The sequence below is a fragment of the Sciurus carolinensis genome, chromosome 3, assembly GCF_902686445.1.
Source record: "Sciurus carolinensis chromosome 3, mSciCar1.2, whole genome shotgun sequence".
Classification (NCBI taxonomy): domain Eukaryota; kingdom Metazoa; phylum Chordata; class Mammalia; order Rodentia; family Sciuridae; genus Sciurus; species Sciurus carolinensis.
The window spans coordinates 33,216,762-33,234,844 of record NC_062215.1 but is presented as its reverse complement, the minus strand read 5'-3'; the positions used below and the strand labels follow the sequence as shown (position 1 = coordinate 33,234,844).

Sequence of the window (18,083 nt, the reverse complement as noted above, 5' to 3'; positions counted from 1 at the left end):
TAAGAAGATCTCCCAAAAATCTTTCTCTTTTAACTGTTCTTTAAGACTCAGCAAAGTTCATTCACCTGCTTGTTCATGATAATGCATTTAATCCAAGCAATGGTTTTTCTTTTTCTGTAGTGCTAGAGATTGTACCCAGGGTCTTACGAATGCTAGGCAAATGCTTTACCACTGAGCTATATTCCTAGCCCCCAAGCAGCAACTTTAAACTAAATGTTGGTGTCAGTATTTTTGAATCTCTGATGTGCCTCTTGAGGACTGGGAAATGAGGGGAAGACTGGCCTCTGAGAAGTAATATAAAATTAAGCACACCCAGTATCATTTGAAAGAAATGGAAACCCTTTAAATCCTACAAGATTTTAATGTGAAGTAGTCACATGCCTGAAGACATAAGGATTCCCTCAAGAGAGGGACACACACACACGTAGAGTAAAACCACATTCACTAAGGGAATACCATGAGTCAGGTACCTTTCATAGTGTTTGCAGTCCCACAGGCAAAACCATATCTGCAATGAGATAAATGCATTGGATTGTCAAATCTAATGCCATGAAACATTCTCTGGTCCCCAAGTCTGCCAGTGGGGACCCAATGCATACATGATGCTGACAATATTATTCCCTGTCTATATGGCAGAGATTTCCCTGATAAGTGAGTAAAGTAGGTTTTTTTGTGATTGGTAGTTTTTCTACAGAGAGAAATGAAAGTTTAAAGGGGTTGGGTGACTTGACTAGGGGTTATACAACTTCATTTTATTAATGTTATTCCTTCCTATGACTTTTTCCTTACAGACAGCATACCCTGGAATGGCTTAGACGGCTCAGTTATTAAAGAAGCTGTAGTCTTGGGAAATTGCTTAGAGGCTGATGTCAGGCTTCCGAAACCTTACTATGATATTGTTAAGTCAGGCATCCAGGTCAAGCAGAAAGACCGAACTATGAACCTTCAAGATATCCGATATATTCTGAAGAATGACTTAAAGGCAAGCCCCAAAGTTGTTGGGAGTTTATTTCTATTTACCCAGCTCAGGAGTGTAGGGAGAAACGAGACCAAGTTATAGGAAGTTTTGGAAATCTTCATTTTATTACACTTTTCCTGTGTTGCTGAGAAAAGCTTAACAGCTTAACCTGGTGAGGGCAGCAGAACATGGAGGAAGAGAATGGGGCCAGGGGTTGGGGTCATTAATTCAGTGCATCACAGAGGCATACTGTAAGCATGTAGCAGAGATTCAGTGAATGACAGCTATTATTGCTGTCAAGGTTTTAGAATAACAATAAATTAGCCAATGAAGACTGTAGTCAAGTCTACCCAACACAAGTAAGAGGGAGTTTATCTGATACCTGTATTCGTTTCTGAAACATCAGTGACATTCAGATGACTGCAGATAATGTCCTTGACAATACTTCTGGTGTTACACAGGAGTTTATTGGAGCCCAAAGAACTCAACTAACCAAGAGCCCTAGGGTACAGAGATATGAACCCCATCCTGATGTCAGTGTCTATCTGGGACTGACTTCAGAACATCCAAAAGAGACCACAGACTTGGAAATCAAAGAGCTAAAGGAAACAGGTATGGCCTTAACTCACAGGTTCATTATTATTTTGACACCATTGTGTTTTGAGAGTCATGAGCAGCAACTAATTGATTCCCCAAACTGAAAATGTAATCCATGCTGGGGAAAGATGGATTCCTTAGGGAAAAATCAAGATCTTTAAAATTACTAGACTTTTTTACGCCATGTACAAACAGAGAAACAACATGTATCCCATTTGTTTACAATAAAAAAAATTAATTAAAAAAAATTACTAGACTTTTTTGGTTCTGTAAATACCTGGCTTGGATGCAGAACTAAGTAGTAATGTTTATTTCTAGCATGATTACTCTTAAGAATTATCTAGTTGCTTCACAAATAAAAATGAATTTTTTTGTAGTATTGGGGTTTCAACTCAGGAGTGCTCTATCACTGAGCTACATTCCAAGCCCTTTTTATTTTGAGACAGGGTCTCTCTTAAGTTGCCCAAGGTGGCCTCAAACTTGCAATCCTCCTGCTTCAAACTCCTGAGTATGGAATCACAGGGATGTGCCATCACACCCAACTGAAAAATAATTTTTAGATTTTAAAGCTACCATCTCCTAACCAACCTGGAATGGTGGCATGTGCTTGTTATCCCAGCTACTCAGGAGGCTGAGGCAGGAGGACTGCTTGAATCCAGGAGTTTGAGGTTAGCCTGTACAACATTGTGAGACCCCATCTCAGAAAACCAAAACAAATAAACTATTATCTCTGCAATATAGAAAATTTAGAATAGTATAAAGAAGAAAAATTCCTATTTTAGTTCTACCACTTAGAAATAGTTTGTTAACATTTTGGTCTTTCCTTAAAACCTTTTTCCTGGTTTATTCCTTTTTAGTATATTTGGATACCTTGAAATTTATAGCTGAAAAGGACCTTGTAAGCATCATGCATAATGCCCTGGCATTGCAGATGAGAAAACGGGTAAAATTTAGGGAGGTTGTGACCTGCTCAGGATTACAGAAGTTATTGTAGAACTGGAACCCAGGCCTTTTAATTCCAGAGTCGCTTGAATCTCCTCTTGACAGGACTAGAGACTTTTAGAGTAGCCCCTCAAACTCTCATTATTTTCTTTCCTTAATCCTACTTACTGCAAGCTGTACAGCCAGGAGTGGTGTACAGCTCTGGCATTATTTTTTGGAGTTATTTGTCCCTCCCATGTGGGCTATGTCTCAACTGCTTTTATTAGAGCATAATTCTAGTAGGGTATAGTGGCATGTGTCTGTAATCCCAGTGATTGGAAGACTGAGACAGGAGGATTACTTGAGATCCAGGAGTTCTAAGACAGTGTGGATGATATACTGAGAGACCCCATCTAAAAAAAAAAAAAAAAAGTAAAGAACATAACTCTGACAAATAGTCCTGTGTTTTTGTGTAAAAAGGAAGCTAAAGCCAGGTGCAGTGACACATGCCTATAATCCCAGTGACTCCTGAGGCAGGAGGATTGTGAGTACAAAGCCATCCTCAGCAATTTAGCAAGACCCTGTCTCTAAACAAAATATAAAAAGGGTTAGGGATGTGGCTCTGTACCTTTAAGTTGTTCAACCCTGGTACCAAAAAAAAGAAAGAAATCTGAGGATAGTCCTTGAGATCCAGGGACCTATAATTTTGCATTTCTTGACAGTTAAACACATTTTATTTTGTTTTTGGTTCTGGGGATTGAACCCAGGGGTGCTTTACCTCTGAGCTACATTCCCAGCTCTTTTTATTTTCTATTTGGAGACAGATCCTCACCAGGTTTCTGAAACTGACCTTGAACTTGTATCTTTCTGCCTCAACCTCCCAAGCTACTGGAATTATAGGTGTGCACCACTGCACCTGGCCAGTTAAACACATTTCGAACACACTATAAATGAAGTTCAGAACATTTCTCTTAGTATTTGGCCTCCCATCCCCAAATTTCTATCTTATCCCATGACAAAATGGAAACTTTAACCTAGATTAGAAATATCTTTTTACCCTCTGTTGAGTGTATCCATGGTCTTCCACACCTAGGAAGAAAGTTAGAAAATTAAAAATTTTTCCTTTTTTTTTTTTTTTTTTTGGTACCAGGCATTGAACCCATGGGCATTAGCCACTGAGCAACATTCCCAGCCCTTTTTATTTTTTATTTTGAGACAGTGTGTCTTGCTAAGTTGCTTATGGCCTTGCTAAGTTGTTGAAGTGGGCCTTGAACTTGCAATCCTTCAATGTCAGCCTCCAAAGCCACTAGAATTACAGGCATGTGCTATTATGCCTGGTTCTTTCCCATATTTTTATGCCTCTCAAGCAGCAGCTAAGTCTTGGTATTAAGGATTGAACTCAAGGGTACTCTACTACTGAACTACATTTCCAACCCTTCTTTATTGAGACAGGGTTTTACTAAATTGCTCAGGCTGGCCTCAATCTTGGTGATCCTCCTATCTCAGCTTCTGAATTAGCTGGAATTACAGGCATACACCATCACAGCTGCTTATGGGATCCCTTTAATCAGTTGCATATTACTACTCTTTTCAACAGGCAGTCAACCACATTCACCAAAGGGTCACTTTTCTCCTACCACGAAGGTAACACTAGCTCCCCTAGTCCCTGATTCAAGTCTAATGACCCAGGAATCTCAGAATCCAGGAACTCCTTTTCAACCTATTCCATTTATGGCAGAAGAGGCCCAGAGTCACCACACAAGTCAGGCAAGTCTCTGTAGCTTCGAAATCAATGAGATATACTCAGGCTGTTTAAATTTGGGAGATGACAAAGAGGAAGAGCACCCAGGAACTGCTTCATCTCTTGAGGGGTATAGACCAAACCTGGTAGATGAACTGCAGTCTATGGAAGAAGAGTTGGAGAAGATGGAGAGAGAGGCTTATTTCTGTGATGAGGATGACAGCTCTTCTGAAGTTGACACAGAGCTCTCCTTTGGGTACTGGCAAAATGGTTCACTTAGTTCACTCAGCCTACCTGAGCCAACCAGAGGAACCAAGGGCAAAGTGATTAACAGGTCCATGACTGAGGAGTACATCAGTAAGTGTGTGCTGAATCTAAAGATTTCACAGACATTAATGCACCAGAATGTTGATTTGCTGAAGAGTACCCAGCAGAAAATAGATGAACTTGAGTTGATAGAGAATGAGCAGGAAACGTGCCGGTCTTTGTGGGCTACTTCAAGAGAGTTTTCAGACACCTACGACTCACCTTCAGCCCTGGGCCCTCCAGCTTTGAGTTATATTCCTCCTGTCATGCAGCTATCATGGAGTCCCAAGTCAAATTCCAGTGGCAGTTGCCCAACTCTGGCAAGGTCTCCAAGAACAGTGAAAGACTTTGAAGCGGGACATTTGGGCAAAAGACCCAAGAAAAGAAGTGACTGTGGCTGGCAGTCTTTCACCCAGGTATCTGAAGAAAGCATTAGGGACCAGCCAGAGACCATCCAACAGGTAAATCAGAGTGGGAGGAAGGGGTGGCCTTAGAGCCAGGATCAACTTTGCCCCTGACTTGTGTGCAGGAACTGACTTATAAAAGCAAGGTACCTTGTAGCTTTGGGAAATAAGGCCTGTAAGATGGAATAGGGCGGAGTCTCTCCACCTTCCGTTCCACACAGCCCATGTCCTTCTCTTTAAATTCATATGTATTAGGTTGAACCATATGAAATTTCTGTTTTAGAAATCAAAACAATTAATGATTAACAATTTTGCATGGTTTAATGTATTATGTTACAGTACAGGTATTAAACCCAATTCCAAATTGTTCAATCTTTCAAAATTTTTTTCATATAAAATATAGAGCCAGTGGCTATATCAGGCCCTATTATAAAATGATGACTACATCATAAACGTTGCCTTAAGTGCTCCAACACTAGGAGGTGAGGTACCTGAGAGATCTGCTGTTCAAAGAGGGCACTTCGGAGGAGATGAGTCAACACTCTGGGGCCTGGCCTAAGAGGCTGCAGAATGACTCCTCTGTGAGCTCTTTAAGGATAAGGCCAAGGTCTTAACTCATTCTGTGTCCCAGCATATTGTTTGATAACTAGTACAAAAGAAGGTACTTGACAAATGGTCATTGACTGGGGTCACTCCCTCACTTGCATTCTTCTGGAGGTTGAGCAGGACCAGAAGGTCCACGAAGCTTCCACTTACGTATCTGGTGCCTTGAACTCTTCCTTGTGGCTTCTTTCTCTGCACCTGGTTTCTCATTCAGTAAATAGTCTCACCCAAGTTTCTCTACACTGTGGCAGCTCACCTGTTTTCCAAGTGAAAATTAAAACTACCAGGCCTTTTAAAAGCTAGTCTTGGTCCTAGGTCCTGCTTTCTGTCAGTCCAAGAAAGTCACAGGGCCAGACTCGATTCAAGAGGAAGGACATAGACTCCAGCTCCTTGGCAGGAGGAGTGGCAATGTGGACAAGAAAGGAATGAATTGATGGCAGCCATCAGTTAAAAACCATCTACAAGTACATATGACTGTATAAGATAATTATGCCATTTTTATTTTTTCTTTAAAAAGTTGGCTGCTTTTTCTCTAGCATCATCATGAAATAAGGCATTTCTACCATGTGCATTTTTCAGACAATAGAAATTTATTCCTTTGGTTTCTTTTTCTTTTCTTTTTTTTTTTTTTTGTGGTGCTGGGGATCGAACCCAGGGCCTTGTGCTTGCCAGGCAAGCACTCTACCAACTGAGCTATCTCCCCAGCCTTCCTTTGGTTTCTTTATTCTTAAAATTTTAATCACACTGAATGAAAAAATTACAAACTTCCCATTATTCTAAATATTTAGATGGACTATATTCTAAATACATCCTAATCTTTCCTTGGTGTTATTTTTCTGATCATCCATTGGGATGCTCCATGAAAAACTGTCATCTTCATCTTCGGCTGAGGAGTATTTGCCCATTCACAAAGGCCTCTGGGAACTTATCTTCAGGGAACTTGTGACATTTTTTATTTTTTGGTACTAGGGATTGAGCCCAGAGGCACTTAACCACTGAGACACATCTCTAACACTTTTTACATTTTATTTTAAAAATAAAATATAAATTTTGCTAAGTTGCTGGGCTGTGATTTTGTGATCCTCCAGCATCAGCCTCAGGTGTGCGTGTCCATGCCCAGCTTCCCAACCTTTTTAAAAATGTTTTATTTTGAGACAGTATCTCGCTAAGCTACTTGGATCTTACTAGGTTGCTGAGGCTGGCCTTGAACTTTCAGTCCTCCTACCTCAGTCTCCCAAGTCATTGGAATTACAGGTGTATACCACCACATCCATCCTTTGTGACCATATTTTTATGTCTCCTCTCACTTTTATGTATCTTGCTGCCATCTCCAAACTCCCACATTTGTTGCTTTAATTTGCAGTAAGCTAGAAAATTAAGTTTGTTAAAATTATGTTAAATGTTTGGACAAGCAGATCCAAAATCTCTCTCTCTCTCTCTTTTTTTTTTTTTTTTTTTTTTTTTTTTTTTTTTGTGGTGTTGGGGATTGAACCTAGGGCCTTGTGCTTGCAAGGCAAGCACTATACCAACTGAGCTATATCCCCAGCCCCAAAATCTCTCTTTTGAATAAAGGACATAGACTCCATTTCTTCTGCTATTTCAAAAGTATCATAGCCCTTAATTTTAATTTCATAACATCCCCACTGATCCCTGTTTTATGGATGAGGAAACCGAAGTACAGGATTCTCTTAGATTAGTTTGAGTGAGGCTTAGACTAATGCCTAAGTCCAAGACTCCTGCCACAAAGATCTGCTGCCTTCATGAGCAGACAAAATAGAAATTACACTTTCCTGAGCATTTATCATTTGTACTCTGTATGGACTGGGTTCTTGGGGTCCAACATTTCTAGATGAAGTCCTCCAACAAGAGAAGGGTTACTAGATAAGAAACACAGAAAAAAAAAATCATCATGATAGGTCTGGTTATTTCTACACATTTAGCAAGAATGTCTTTGACAGTGAAAACAGAGAATTCCCTCATCAAAGCACTGAAATATATTTATTGATTTGTAAGCTGCCAACTCTTTGTGGTCCTGGAAAACAGAACACAGATGAACAATCCCAGACCACTGAAGGAGCCAAGGACAAGGAAAGAAGCAGGAACCAAAATAGTAGGTGGGTCAATATTTTATTATTCTTTGTGTCGCTGTACCTTTAGACTCTCATGTGGCTCTGAGGCCACTTAGTGATCTTCATATTTTTAGTGACAAAGGGACTGTGAGTAATGAAGAGCAATGCAGAAACAGATTTAGTCATGTTCTCTGTGCCAAGAAAGTTTAAAGAGTAGTGTAATGGAAACTTACAGGAGACATCATAGGCAAAATGACTGGCAGGTTAATCAGATATCATTATTTGTCAAAAGCAAAGTATCAGCCTCAGCAACTTAGCAAGGCCTTAAGCAACTCAGTGAGACCCTATCTCTAAATAAAATACAAAAATGGTCTGGGGATGTGGCTCAGTGATTAAGTGTCCCCGGGTTCAATCCCCGTTACCAAAGAAAGAAATGCCAGGGCTGGGCATGGTAGTGCATACCTATAATTCTAGCCTGGCCAACTAAGTAAGATCTTATATTAAAATAAAATATAAAAAGGGTTAGGGATGTAGCTCAGTGGTAGAGCACCCCTGGATTTCCTCATGCCACAAAAAAAAAAAAAAAAAAAGGGAAATACCAGGTATTTCACTCACCAGTGCTTCAGAAACCAAACTAATCAGAAAACAGGGTTGTTTTATAGTATGCTTTGCTAATTACAGGAGGGGAGTTGAACAGCATCACTGTTACCTTGGGGTGTCTGATTTCAAGCCAGATCAATGAAATGAATTGGCTGGATTTTTTGTTTTTGACTTTTTTGGCTTTTTTCTTTGGAACTGGGGAATTGAACCCAGGATTTCACACATGTGAGGCAAGTACTTTACCACTGAGCTGCATCCCAGCCCAATGAAATGAATTGACTTTCTCACAGATCACTGGTAGGAGAATGTATATGAGGAATCATTATTTATTATTAGTTTTTGTTTTGTAGTACTGGAAATTGAACCATGGGGCACTCTACCACTGAGATACATCCCCAGCTCCCCAGCTCCCTGACTCCACTTTTTTTTTTTCTTTCCTTTTTAAGGCAGGTCTCACTAAGTTTCAGTCTGGTCTCAAACTTGAGATCCTCTGGCTTCAGTCTGCTGAGTTGCTGGAATTATAGGCACATATATGGAATTACTAGAGAGGAAATAAATGTTTACATTTTGTATGTGTGGTGCTGGGGATTGATCCTAGGGCCTCACACATGCTAGGAAAGTGCTCTCCCACTATACTAAATCCCTACCCCCAAATGTGTTTGTTTTTATAATTTCTAAATTAAAAATAAATTGACAGATAACACTATTAGCATATATAGCTTTGTGTGTGTACATGTTGGGTCCTGGGAATTGAACCCAAGGCCTTATGCCTGCTACAGAAGTGCTTTACCACTGGGCTATATCCCCAACTCCAACATGATGTTTTGAGGTATATATTCATTGTAGAATGGTAAAATCTAGGTAATTAACAATTACATCATCTCACATATTTATAATTTTTGTGTTGAGCACAAAATGTTCCCTTTCTACATTTTTCAAGAATATGGTATATCATAATTAACTCTAGTCACCTGCTATACAACAGATCTTTTTTCTTTTTTTCTTTTTTTTGTGGTACCAGGGATTAAACCCAGGGTATGGTACCCGTGAGCTACATCCCTATCCTTTTTTTTTTTTTTTTTTTTTTTTAACAAATGAATACATGTTGTTTCTCTATTTGTACATGGAGTCAAGGCATACCATTTGTGTAATCATAAATTTACATAGGGCAATGTTGTTTGATTCATTCTGTTATTTTTTTCCCTTCCCCCCCACCCCTCCCACCCCTCTTTTCCCTCTATACAGTCCTTCCTTCCTCCATTCTTACCACCCTCCTTATCCCTAACCCTAAACCTAACACTAACCCTAACACTAACCCCTCCCATCCATCCCTTTTTATTTTTTATTTTGAGATAGGATCTCACTAAGTTGCTCAGACTAGCCTTGAATTTGTAATCCTCCTGCCTCACCCTCCCAAGTAGCAGGGATAATAGGTGTGTGCCACCATGCCTAATAGGTCTCTTATAGTTTATTCCTTCAGTAAAACTGTAATTACATGCCCTTTGGCCAACTTCTCCCTTTTCCCCCTTTGCCTCTAACAACCCAGCCTTTGGTAACCACCATTCTACTACTTCTATGAGATAGAGCTTTTTTTTGTCTTTTTGGTGGTGATGCTGGGGATTGAACCCAGGACCTCGGAGATCATTTTGTGTTTGTGTATGTGTGTGTGTACTATTAAGAATTGAATCCAGGGCCTCACATGTGCTGGGCAAGACTCTACCACTGATGTACACCCCCTGCCCTTTTTTAAAATTTAAAAAATTTCGAGATAGAGTGTTGCCCAGGAACATCTTCAATTTGTAGTCCTTCTTTCTCAGCCCTCCCTAGAAGTTGGGGTTACAGGTGTACACCACTGCACCTGGCTGTTTTTAAAAATAGTAAAGTTATTTTGAAATTGTTGGATATCCCCATTGTAATTTTAGGTTGTTTAATATTTTTTATGTAGGAACAAGGTCACAGTGACTTGCAAATAAATTTTTTTTCCTGCATTTTGGATTATGTCCTCAGGATAGATTTCCAGAAGCAGAATTACTAGGTCAAAGGGTTTGAACATTTTGAAGATTCTTGATAGTTGTTACCAAAAAGCTCTTTAAAGAAACTGATCAGATGGGCTGGGATTGTGGCTCAGTGGTAGAGCCTAGCACGTAAGACACTGGGTTCAATCCTCAGCACTGCGTATAAATAAAATAAAGGTCCATCCACAACTTAAAAAAAAGAAGATGATCAGAGCTGATCTCTCTACTTTCTTATCCAGCTGGAGAGTATACATTCTGGACAATGGAGAATTCATATCTTTGCCTCAGATCACAGTTTTGAAGAGTTAGATTAATAGATAATAAAATGTATACAATCATGGACTATTTAGAGGAAAAAAAAGAGTCCCTTATTTTGCAGTTCAGGAAGGTTCATCCAAGAGAGACTGACATTGGCCTGTCTGACAGCTGACCCAGCGAAGTTAGGGTTCAGAACTCGATGAGATTAAACTAAAATATTGAACTGTTCTTCAGAATTTTTATAAATGTTGGTGGTTATGCTATCACTGGTGTAGCGATGGGCCTGTTACTGAAAAATTCTGATGGAAGGGTAGGAGCAGAACTGAGTCATCATCTGTGATTTGTGGCAATGGGGGATGGGTGGACTCTGGTGAAACTGTTTCAATTGTGGGTTTCTTCTATTTCTGAAAATTTCCCAAGAACATTTTTAGAATCATGAAATCTGAACTTGGAAACAAAAAAATTTAGAGATTTTCTAACCCAGTCCTTTCATTTTTCAGTCAGGGAAGGCCTAGAGAGACCAGTGAACGAGCCAAAGCCACACAGCCAAGTACTGTATTGTTTCCTATATCCAGCCACCCAAAGAGACCTGCTGGATCACCCATCCTTCACCAGGGCTTTACCAGGTAAGGAATTTCGCAGGCTCCCCTCTAGGGAGTCTGGTGCCCTCTGGTGGTGATTAGGAGTTGGTGCTGTTTTAGGAATAGCTGCAGAAGTAGGGGACAGGTCTGGGTGAGTGGACTTTGAGTTGTCAGGAACTTGAACAAATGTTTTTGTGTCCACCTCACTCTTATTCCTCACAAAAAACTTATGTAATTTAGGACCAGTGTGGAGTCTGTGTCTTCTGAAATCTATAACACAAAGTCAAGAAATAATGAAGATGATGGAGAGATACACTTAAAATGGAAAAGTAAGTATGAAGTCATGGGTTTTGTTAGGAAAAATGATATTTCTCACCTTGTTGATATTTCTAAGTACACAGGCTGTATTTCACTGTGTATTTTGAACCACAGCAAATTCCTCCCACATTTTTCTTCTGCGATCTTTCCATTTTAAAAGCAAGATCCTTCTGGCTACAAAAGATCAAAGGGAAATGATTTTTCATTTTTAGACTTTGTAGGAAATATTTATATGTATATAAATGCATATCAGTTAACAAGTATAATAAAACACTACACAATGTGGATATTTATAAACATTATTGAAATGGAGATCATATAGTGTTGCTCTCACACATCTCATATACCTTTTCCTTTTGTACCACTTTTGTAAATTTAAAAGAATTTTTTAATACTAGTACTAAGTGACATTTGACATTTGAAATGAAAACAGATATGAGAACATACCCCGAAATAAATCTCATATAGTCTACAAAGGCTAAACAAAACTCAAATAGAATCCTTTCCACTAATTACTACAGGCTGGTAATTTCAGACATCATTTTTCTTGTTAAATTAACTGGAGGGTCCATTTACTCTAGAATTCAACCACAAGGATGTTGTTTAGGGTAACCAACTGAAATTCCCTTCCCTGTTCTGTCGTTCATTTTCCCATATTTTCACCTTCAAGTCAAACAGGGCAAGAGAAGAGTAATGTAACTGTAGAAAGGCAATTATTGTTACAGTATGAGCTGTAGTGTGTATTATACATTTTTTAAAGATGAAGGCTTTTGTTTCCCATGTTCACAGTGATGTTTTAAATACTGCTTTCTTTTGTGCCCAGTGGAAGTGAAGGAAATGGCAGAGAAAGCAGCTACTGGGCAGCTCACAATTCCTCCTTGGCATCCTCAAAGTAGTTTGACTTTAAACAGTGAGTCTGAAAATGAGCCTGCTCCTCTGCTGCCGCCCTCTGTCAAGGACCTTCAGAACATGGACTGGAAGTATCACAGGGAAAATGATAAGCCAGGAGGAAATGTCACATTTGGAAAAATGGACAACAGTGACTATGACAGTGATAAGCACAGCAAACAGCCTGAACCTCAAAGATTCACCAGTAAGTTTAGTTGGAGGAATTGGGTTAGGTGAGCTCTATCAAGTTATCTGCTCTCAGAAATAAGTAAACCTGGCATATTTCCCTTTGCTTCATGCTCTTTCCTTTCTTACCTTTCTGGGAAACTTGAATTCTAAAGAAAAGCAGCAGATCTCTTATGCCCCACTATGCTTCCCACAGACAAAGCTATCCAGAGATTCATAAGTTGTTTTTTTGTTTTGTTTTGTTTTGTACCAGGGATCCTCAACCCTTTAAATTTTGTATTTTGAGACAAGGTCTTGCTAAGTTCTTAGGGCCTCACTAAGTTGCCAAGGCTGGCCTCAGCCTCCCGAGCCACCAGGATCAGAAGGCATGAGCCACTCCACCTGGTTCATAAGTTTTTCTGTTACTGAAACAAGACCACCTTTTCCAAAGGAAGTAAAATAATCTTCATTTACTGACCCTGGTCCTGGATGTAACCTGGCAAAGAAATGAAACTTCCTTACCTGAGGGAGGAGGTGGACCACCACTTCCTATTGCTTATTTCTCTGCATTGCTTTTTTTGAGGGGGTGGGTACTGGGGATTGAACCCAGAGGCACTACACTGAGCTATATTCCCACCCTTTTTATTTTTTATTTTGAGATGATCTCACTGAATTGCTTAGGGCCTCACTAAGTTGCTGAGACTGACTTTGGGAACCTGAGTTGCTGGGATTACAGGCGTGTGCCACCACGTCCAGCCTTTGCCTTGTATTCTAAGCTGAAAATAAACCCAAGTCTATGCCAGAGGAACCTAGAAATAAATGACATTTTGTGGGGGTTTCAGTCATGTGCAGCATGAATGAGGGAAGGGTTAACTGCTGGAAGACAGTGCTGGCTATAAATCAATTACTAATAAACTTATCAAATCAATAAACACATAAGAGCCAATATTCTTTTCAAAAGGAAGAGGGTGCAATGGATCAGGCCATATCAGATCTGACCTCCAACAAGATGGAGGACTCCACCTTTGCCTTTTTTAAAAATAGTCACACAGGTAAAGGGGCCCTGACCGGGAAGAGCTGCTTCTGTGAGGACAGGATGAGGTGTTAGGGAAGCCATTTGTTTAGGGAACTAACATATCCCCAGACAGTAAACCACTCCCATACAGGGCCACTTACTCCTAGGCTATCTGAAACAGTCTCCCATGACCACCAGTTCCTGGGAGTCAGACCTCCTAATCCCATGGCTCAGCGAAGTGTGATTCTGCTAGGCACGGATGGCTCTCCACAACATTTACTGTCATCAGTTAATAGATTGACAGGTTAAAAATGAAAACTGTATTTCCATCTGGTAATCCATGTACAATCAGGACATTGGATATTATTTCACAGTTGTGAGTCAAAGAAAGAAACATCCTGTCTCAAAATTTAAAAAGGGCTGGGATGTAGCTCAGTGATAAAGTACCCCTCAATCCCCAGTACTGCTAAGTAAACACATAAATAATAAATGAGGCTTGGTGTGTGTGTGTGTGTGTGTGTGTGTGTGTGTGTATCATTTTTTCCTCCCCCACCCCTCAGTGCTAGAGATTGAACCCAGGGCCTTATACTTACTAGGCAAGCACTCTACCACTGAACCGCATTCCCAGCTCCAATTAATCACTGTTGAATGGTTGGGCAAATAGGTGAATAATCCAGGACTGCATTTTGGGACCAGGCTAAACTAACATTGTTTTCTCTTTATATTGAAGTTAACGTATGGGATGTGGCCATCCTTGGCAGAATACCGCATGCCTCTTCTTTCACACTATCTTTTACCCCTTTGATGTTATCTGAATATCGCTGCATGACCATGGCCCTGATTGTGAATATAATCATTAGGTATCAGGCACCTGTCCCCCAGAAAAAATGAGCAGCCAGAGCATAATGAATCCTTTCAAGCAAGTTCTGATGCATCTGGGGCAGTTGAGAAATCTTACAGCGTAAGTAATATGGTCTCGAGAACCAACTTGAGCCTAAGGATCTAATACAGTAGAGCAAAGTTGTCGTTCCATATTATGACACCAAAGTATTATCTACAGACATTAGAGGTAGACTAACTATACAGGGCCATGACCATTTATAGAATATAGAGAGCAACTGAGAATGACACATAAAAATACAATAGTGATAAAATGTAAAGTCTTTTGAAGAATGCAGTACTGCATTGTTTTTAATTGCATTGTGCAGGGCACTCACAGGATAATTTATTCTTTCTCTCATGTGAGGACCGGAAGGGCATGCTACATTGAGCATACTGTCGTGACTGAAAGAGCAGACTAGTCAAGGAAGGAGCCTTCCCATAGTACAGCTCGTCTAAGAAAATTCAGTGTGACATCTATTAAGTGCACCAGGGGGGAAGGGTGTGGCAAAAACAGTGTCCAAGGAAATAAGCCACAAAATGTCTGCAAAGACATGTCTAAAAGTGGGGAAAAGAAAGTTGTTTAGTGCTGTGGTAATGAGGGCTTCAATGTAGCAAAATAAGCAGAAAAAGAAAGGGTAGAATGGAGATGCTCTGTACTTCTTATTATTTGAGTTTTATTTTTTATTATTGAAATTGCATTGTTGTTTTAAAACTCATGCTCCCTCACTTCCTCTAAACTGTAATACCTGAAGGACTTCCAAGTACTAAGCAGCCTCAGTCTTCTCATGTGTAAGATGATGCCAACATGCAGACTATGTCTGTGCCTTTGAAGGATCAGGGTGTTTATATTCAGTCTTCAGCTTGAGTTGTCAAGAATTTTGAATAGAAAGGTTGCCTAATCTGCACACATTCTGCATATTAGATGCTGAGACTCAGGATTATGATTCTTCCATATTTACTCCAAGCAGTTCACAACCACCTCTTCCCACCACAGAGGCAGGCAGGGTACTCAAGTTCAGTGTGTCATATGACTGCTGGGTAGTTTTAGATGACCCTCCCCCCTTTTTTTTTTAACACTGTATTTAGCTGTAAAGGCATTTGTTTGTAAGAATAGCAACTTAGAAGTGATTTCCTTTATTATTAATAGGATCAGTCTATGCAGTCAACTTGTTCACCAGAATCTTCTGAGGACATAACAGATGAATTTTTAACTCCGGAATATGAGTATTTTTACTCCTCTGCTGCTCAAGAAAACTTGGCTCTAGAGGTAAACATCACATTCAGGGTAAAGTGTGTTTTCAGGTTTTTCTTTTGCTTTGTTCCTTTTAAATCATTTTTATTAAGAAAAATAGCTTACCCATAAAAGTATCCAATGCCCATTTACTAGTGTTTTCATACATGATTTTAAAATTTTGGAAAAATTAGATTTTTGAAAATGGAAGGTCATATGCAATCTCCCCAAGTTAAAGTTTTTGCATTTGTACAGCACTTTGTACTTTTTTCTAGGACAACTTTAATTCATGGTATCTCATTCTCATGTCTTTTCTGTGGGGAACAGAACAAGGTTGTCATTCTCTATGAAGAACTGATGACTCTGCAGATGTAGATAATTAAACCCGGTCTGCCAAGCTTTAGTGGCAGGAGAAATCAAAAAAGAGGAAAGTGTTCAGCAAAAAACATGAGTCTGTCCAGGACACAGGTTTTCTTGGGAGTCTGCTCACATTTGCATGAACCTGCTTGTACAAAGTATTTTCATTTGTAAAATGAAATTCACTGTATTCTTTTATTACTTATATGATTTCTTCCCCACCTATCCCCAATCTCTGCCACCTTTTTGGAATCTTTTATCAATATGAAAGGTGGGGTGGTAAAAAGGGAGGAATGTACATGTCAAGCAAAGCATTTGACTGATAAGAAGAATCCCAGAATACATCAAAAGTATAATTATCACTTGTCTCCATTTCTGAAAACTCAGAACAGTTTTCCCTTATTAACAGTCCTTTAAGTATTCTTTATTTTACTGTGAATGTTAAGAAATCTTTAATAAAAATATTTTAAAAACATACACGTCTGTAGGATATACATAGCACACATACACGTCCTCTCTTCCCATCAGTGCCTTCCCCCAAAAGGAACCATTTTTCTGACTTCTCACCTCATAGTTTTTCACACTGGACCATTTTTTCAACTTTCCTTGACTCTTTTGATAAAGCTCCCAAGAACCAAAACATTTTTGTTGGAAGATTGGGATGAGCAGTAGAGAATGATATAAAGAAAGTCACAAAATTCCTCCTCGCAATAGGAGGTAGAGGGATGGCTGGTTGCTGAGAGAAACATATAGCATAAATAATAATGTCTGTGAATCAGGTGTGTTCTTTTCCTATAAAAGATATAGGGACCTTATGAAGATTTTAAGGTTTAAGATTGTCATGAAGGGCTGGGCTTGTGGCTCAGTGGTAAAGCGATTGCCTTGTACATGGGAAACTGGGTTTGAGCCTTGGCACCACATAAAAATAAAGGTATCGTGTCCATATACAACTATAATTTTTTTTTTTTTTTTTTTTTTTTTTGCGGTTCTGGGGATTGAACCCAGGGCCTTGCAAGCACTCTACCAACTGAGCTATATCCCCAGCCCTAGAAAAAATATTTAAAAAAAAAAAGATGATCATGAGTTCTGGGGGTGTTACTCAGTGGTAAAGTACTTGCCTACCATGTGTAAGGCCTTGGGTTCAATCCCCAGTGCCACAAAAAAGAAAGAAAGAAAGAAAATTCTTTTTTTTTGGTGCTGGGGATCGAACCCAGGACCTCGTGCTTGCAAGGCAAGCACTCTACCGACTGAGCTATCTCCCCAGCCCCCCAAGAAAATTCTTTCTGAACTTTTTGATATTTATGCCTCCATTGAATCTTCTTTCTTTGCTCTTCTATTATTCTTTTATAGACCTCAAGTCCCATAGAAAAGGACTTCGAAGAAATGCAAGGTGCATTTGCCCAACCTCCAATCTGTGGTAAGCCCTATGGCAGATTTGTTTGAGAATTACTTGCCTTTGCTTTCTCTTGGATCGTGGATGTGTAGAGCTAGAAGGGACCTTAGAGATAACTTCATCCAGACCATTTTACAGATGAATAAAACAAGGCACAGTGATCTCCTCTTATTAGATTGAATCCTCTGCTCCTCACCAGCCTCATGATATCTATACACCGTGTCACTTACACCTCCCTTGTATTTTTATAACATATACAGTAGTACTTGCTGCTCCCCACCACCACCACCACACATGGTCTCTCACTAAATTTTAGGCTCCTTGGTGGCACACAGAAAGTACACAGTTATTTTTGCTGAAAACCTGAGGGATTCGCTCAAACCACAACTCAAGTTAGTTATTGATTCAACAAAAACTAGGATTTTGGTTTCCATATTTTTCTCTAGAAGGCATTTTCATCATTGTTTTCCTTTGCTTGCTTACCATCTTACCATAAAGTTAATAATAGCCAGTTGGGCACAGTATAATCCCTTCGACTTGGAAGACTGAGCAGGAGGATCAAAAGTTTGAGGCCAGCCTCAGGAATTTAGTGAGAACTTGTCTCAAAATAAAAAGACTGGGCAGGTATTTCAGTGGTAGAGCACTCCTGGGTTCAATCTTCAGTACCCCTGTCACTGCTCCCCTCTCCCAAAGTTAATAATAGCCAACAGTACACTTTCAACTCAGAACTCACCCATTGGGAGACTCTGGGTTCTATGCAGCCAGGGGTGTGGCACAAGAC

General features: G+C 39.7%; 1 protein-coding gene and 1 non-coding gene across 2 annotated transcripts in view; one reads left to right on the top strand and one right to left on the bottom strand.

Annotated features, from left to right (window-relative positions):
- Tex14 (testis expressed 14, intercellular bridge forming factor) overlaps positions 1 to 18,083 on the top strand; it is a 98,531-nt gene that overhangs the window by 54,418 nt on the left and 26,030 nt on the right. The window contains 10 exon segments of the mRNA XM_047545182.1: positions 792 to 982; positions 1,420 to 1,570; positions 4,074 to 4,984; positions 7,544 to 7,644; positions 10,973 to 11,098; positions 11,294 to 11,382; positions 12,195 to 12,464; positions 14,300 to 14,400; positions 15,469 to 15,588; positions 17,260 to 17,326. Of these exon segments, the coding sequence (XP_047401138.1) occupies positions 792 to 982; positions 1,420 to 1,570; positions 4,074 to 4,984; positions 7,544 to 7,644; positions 10,973 to 11,098; positions 11,294 to 11,382; positions 12,195 to 12,464; positions 14,300 to 14,400; positions 15,469 to 15,588; positions 17,260 to 17,326 (2,127 nt within the window).
- On the bottom strand, positions 6,161 to 6,234 carry Trnaa-ggc (transfer RNA alanine (anticodon GGC)). Its single transcript has one exon. It is a non-coding gene; the product is annotated as a tRNA-Ala (tRNA).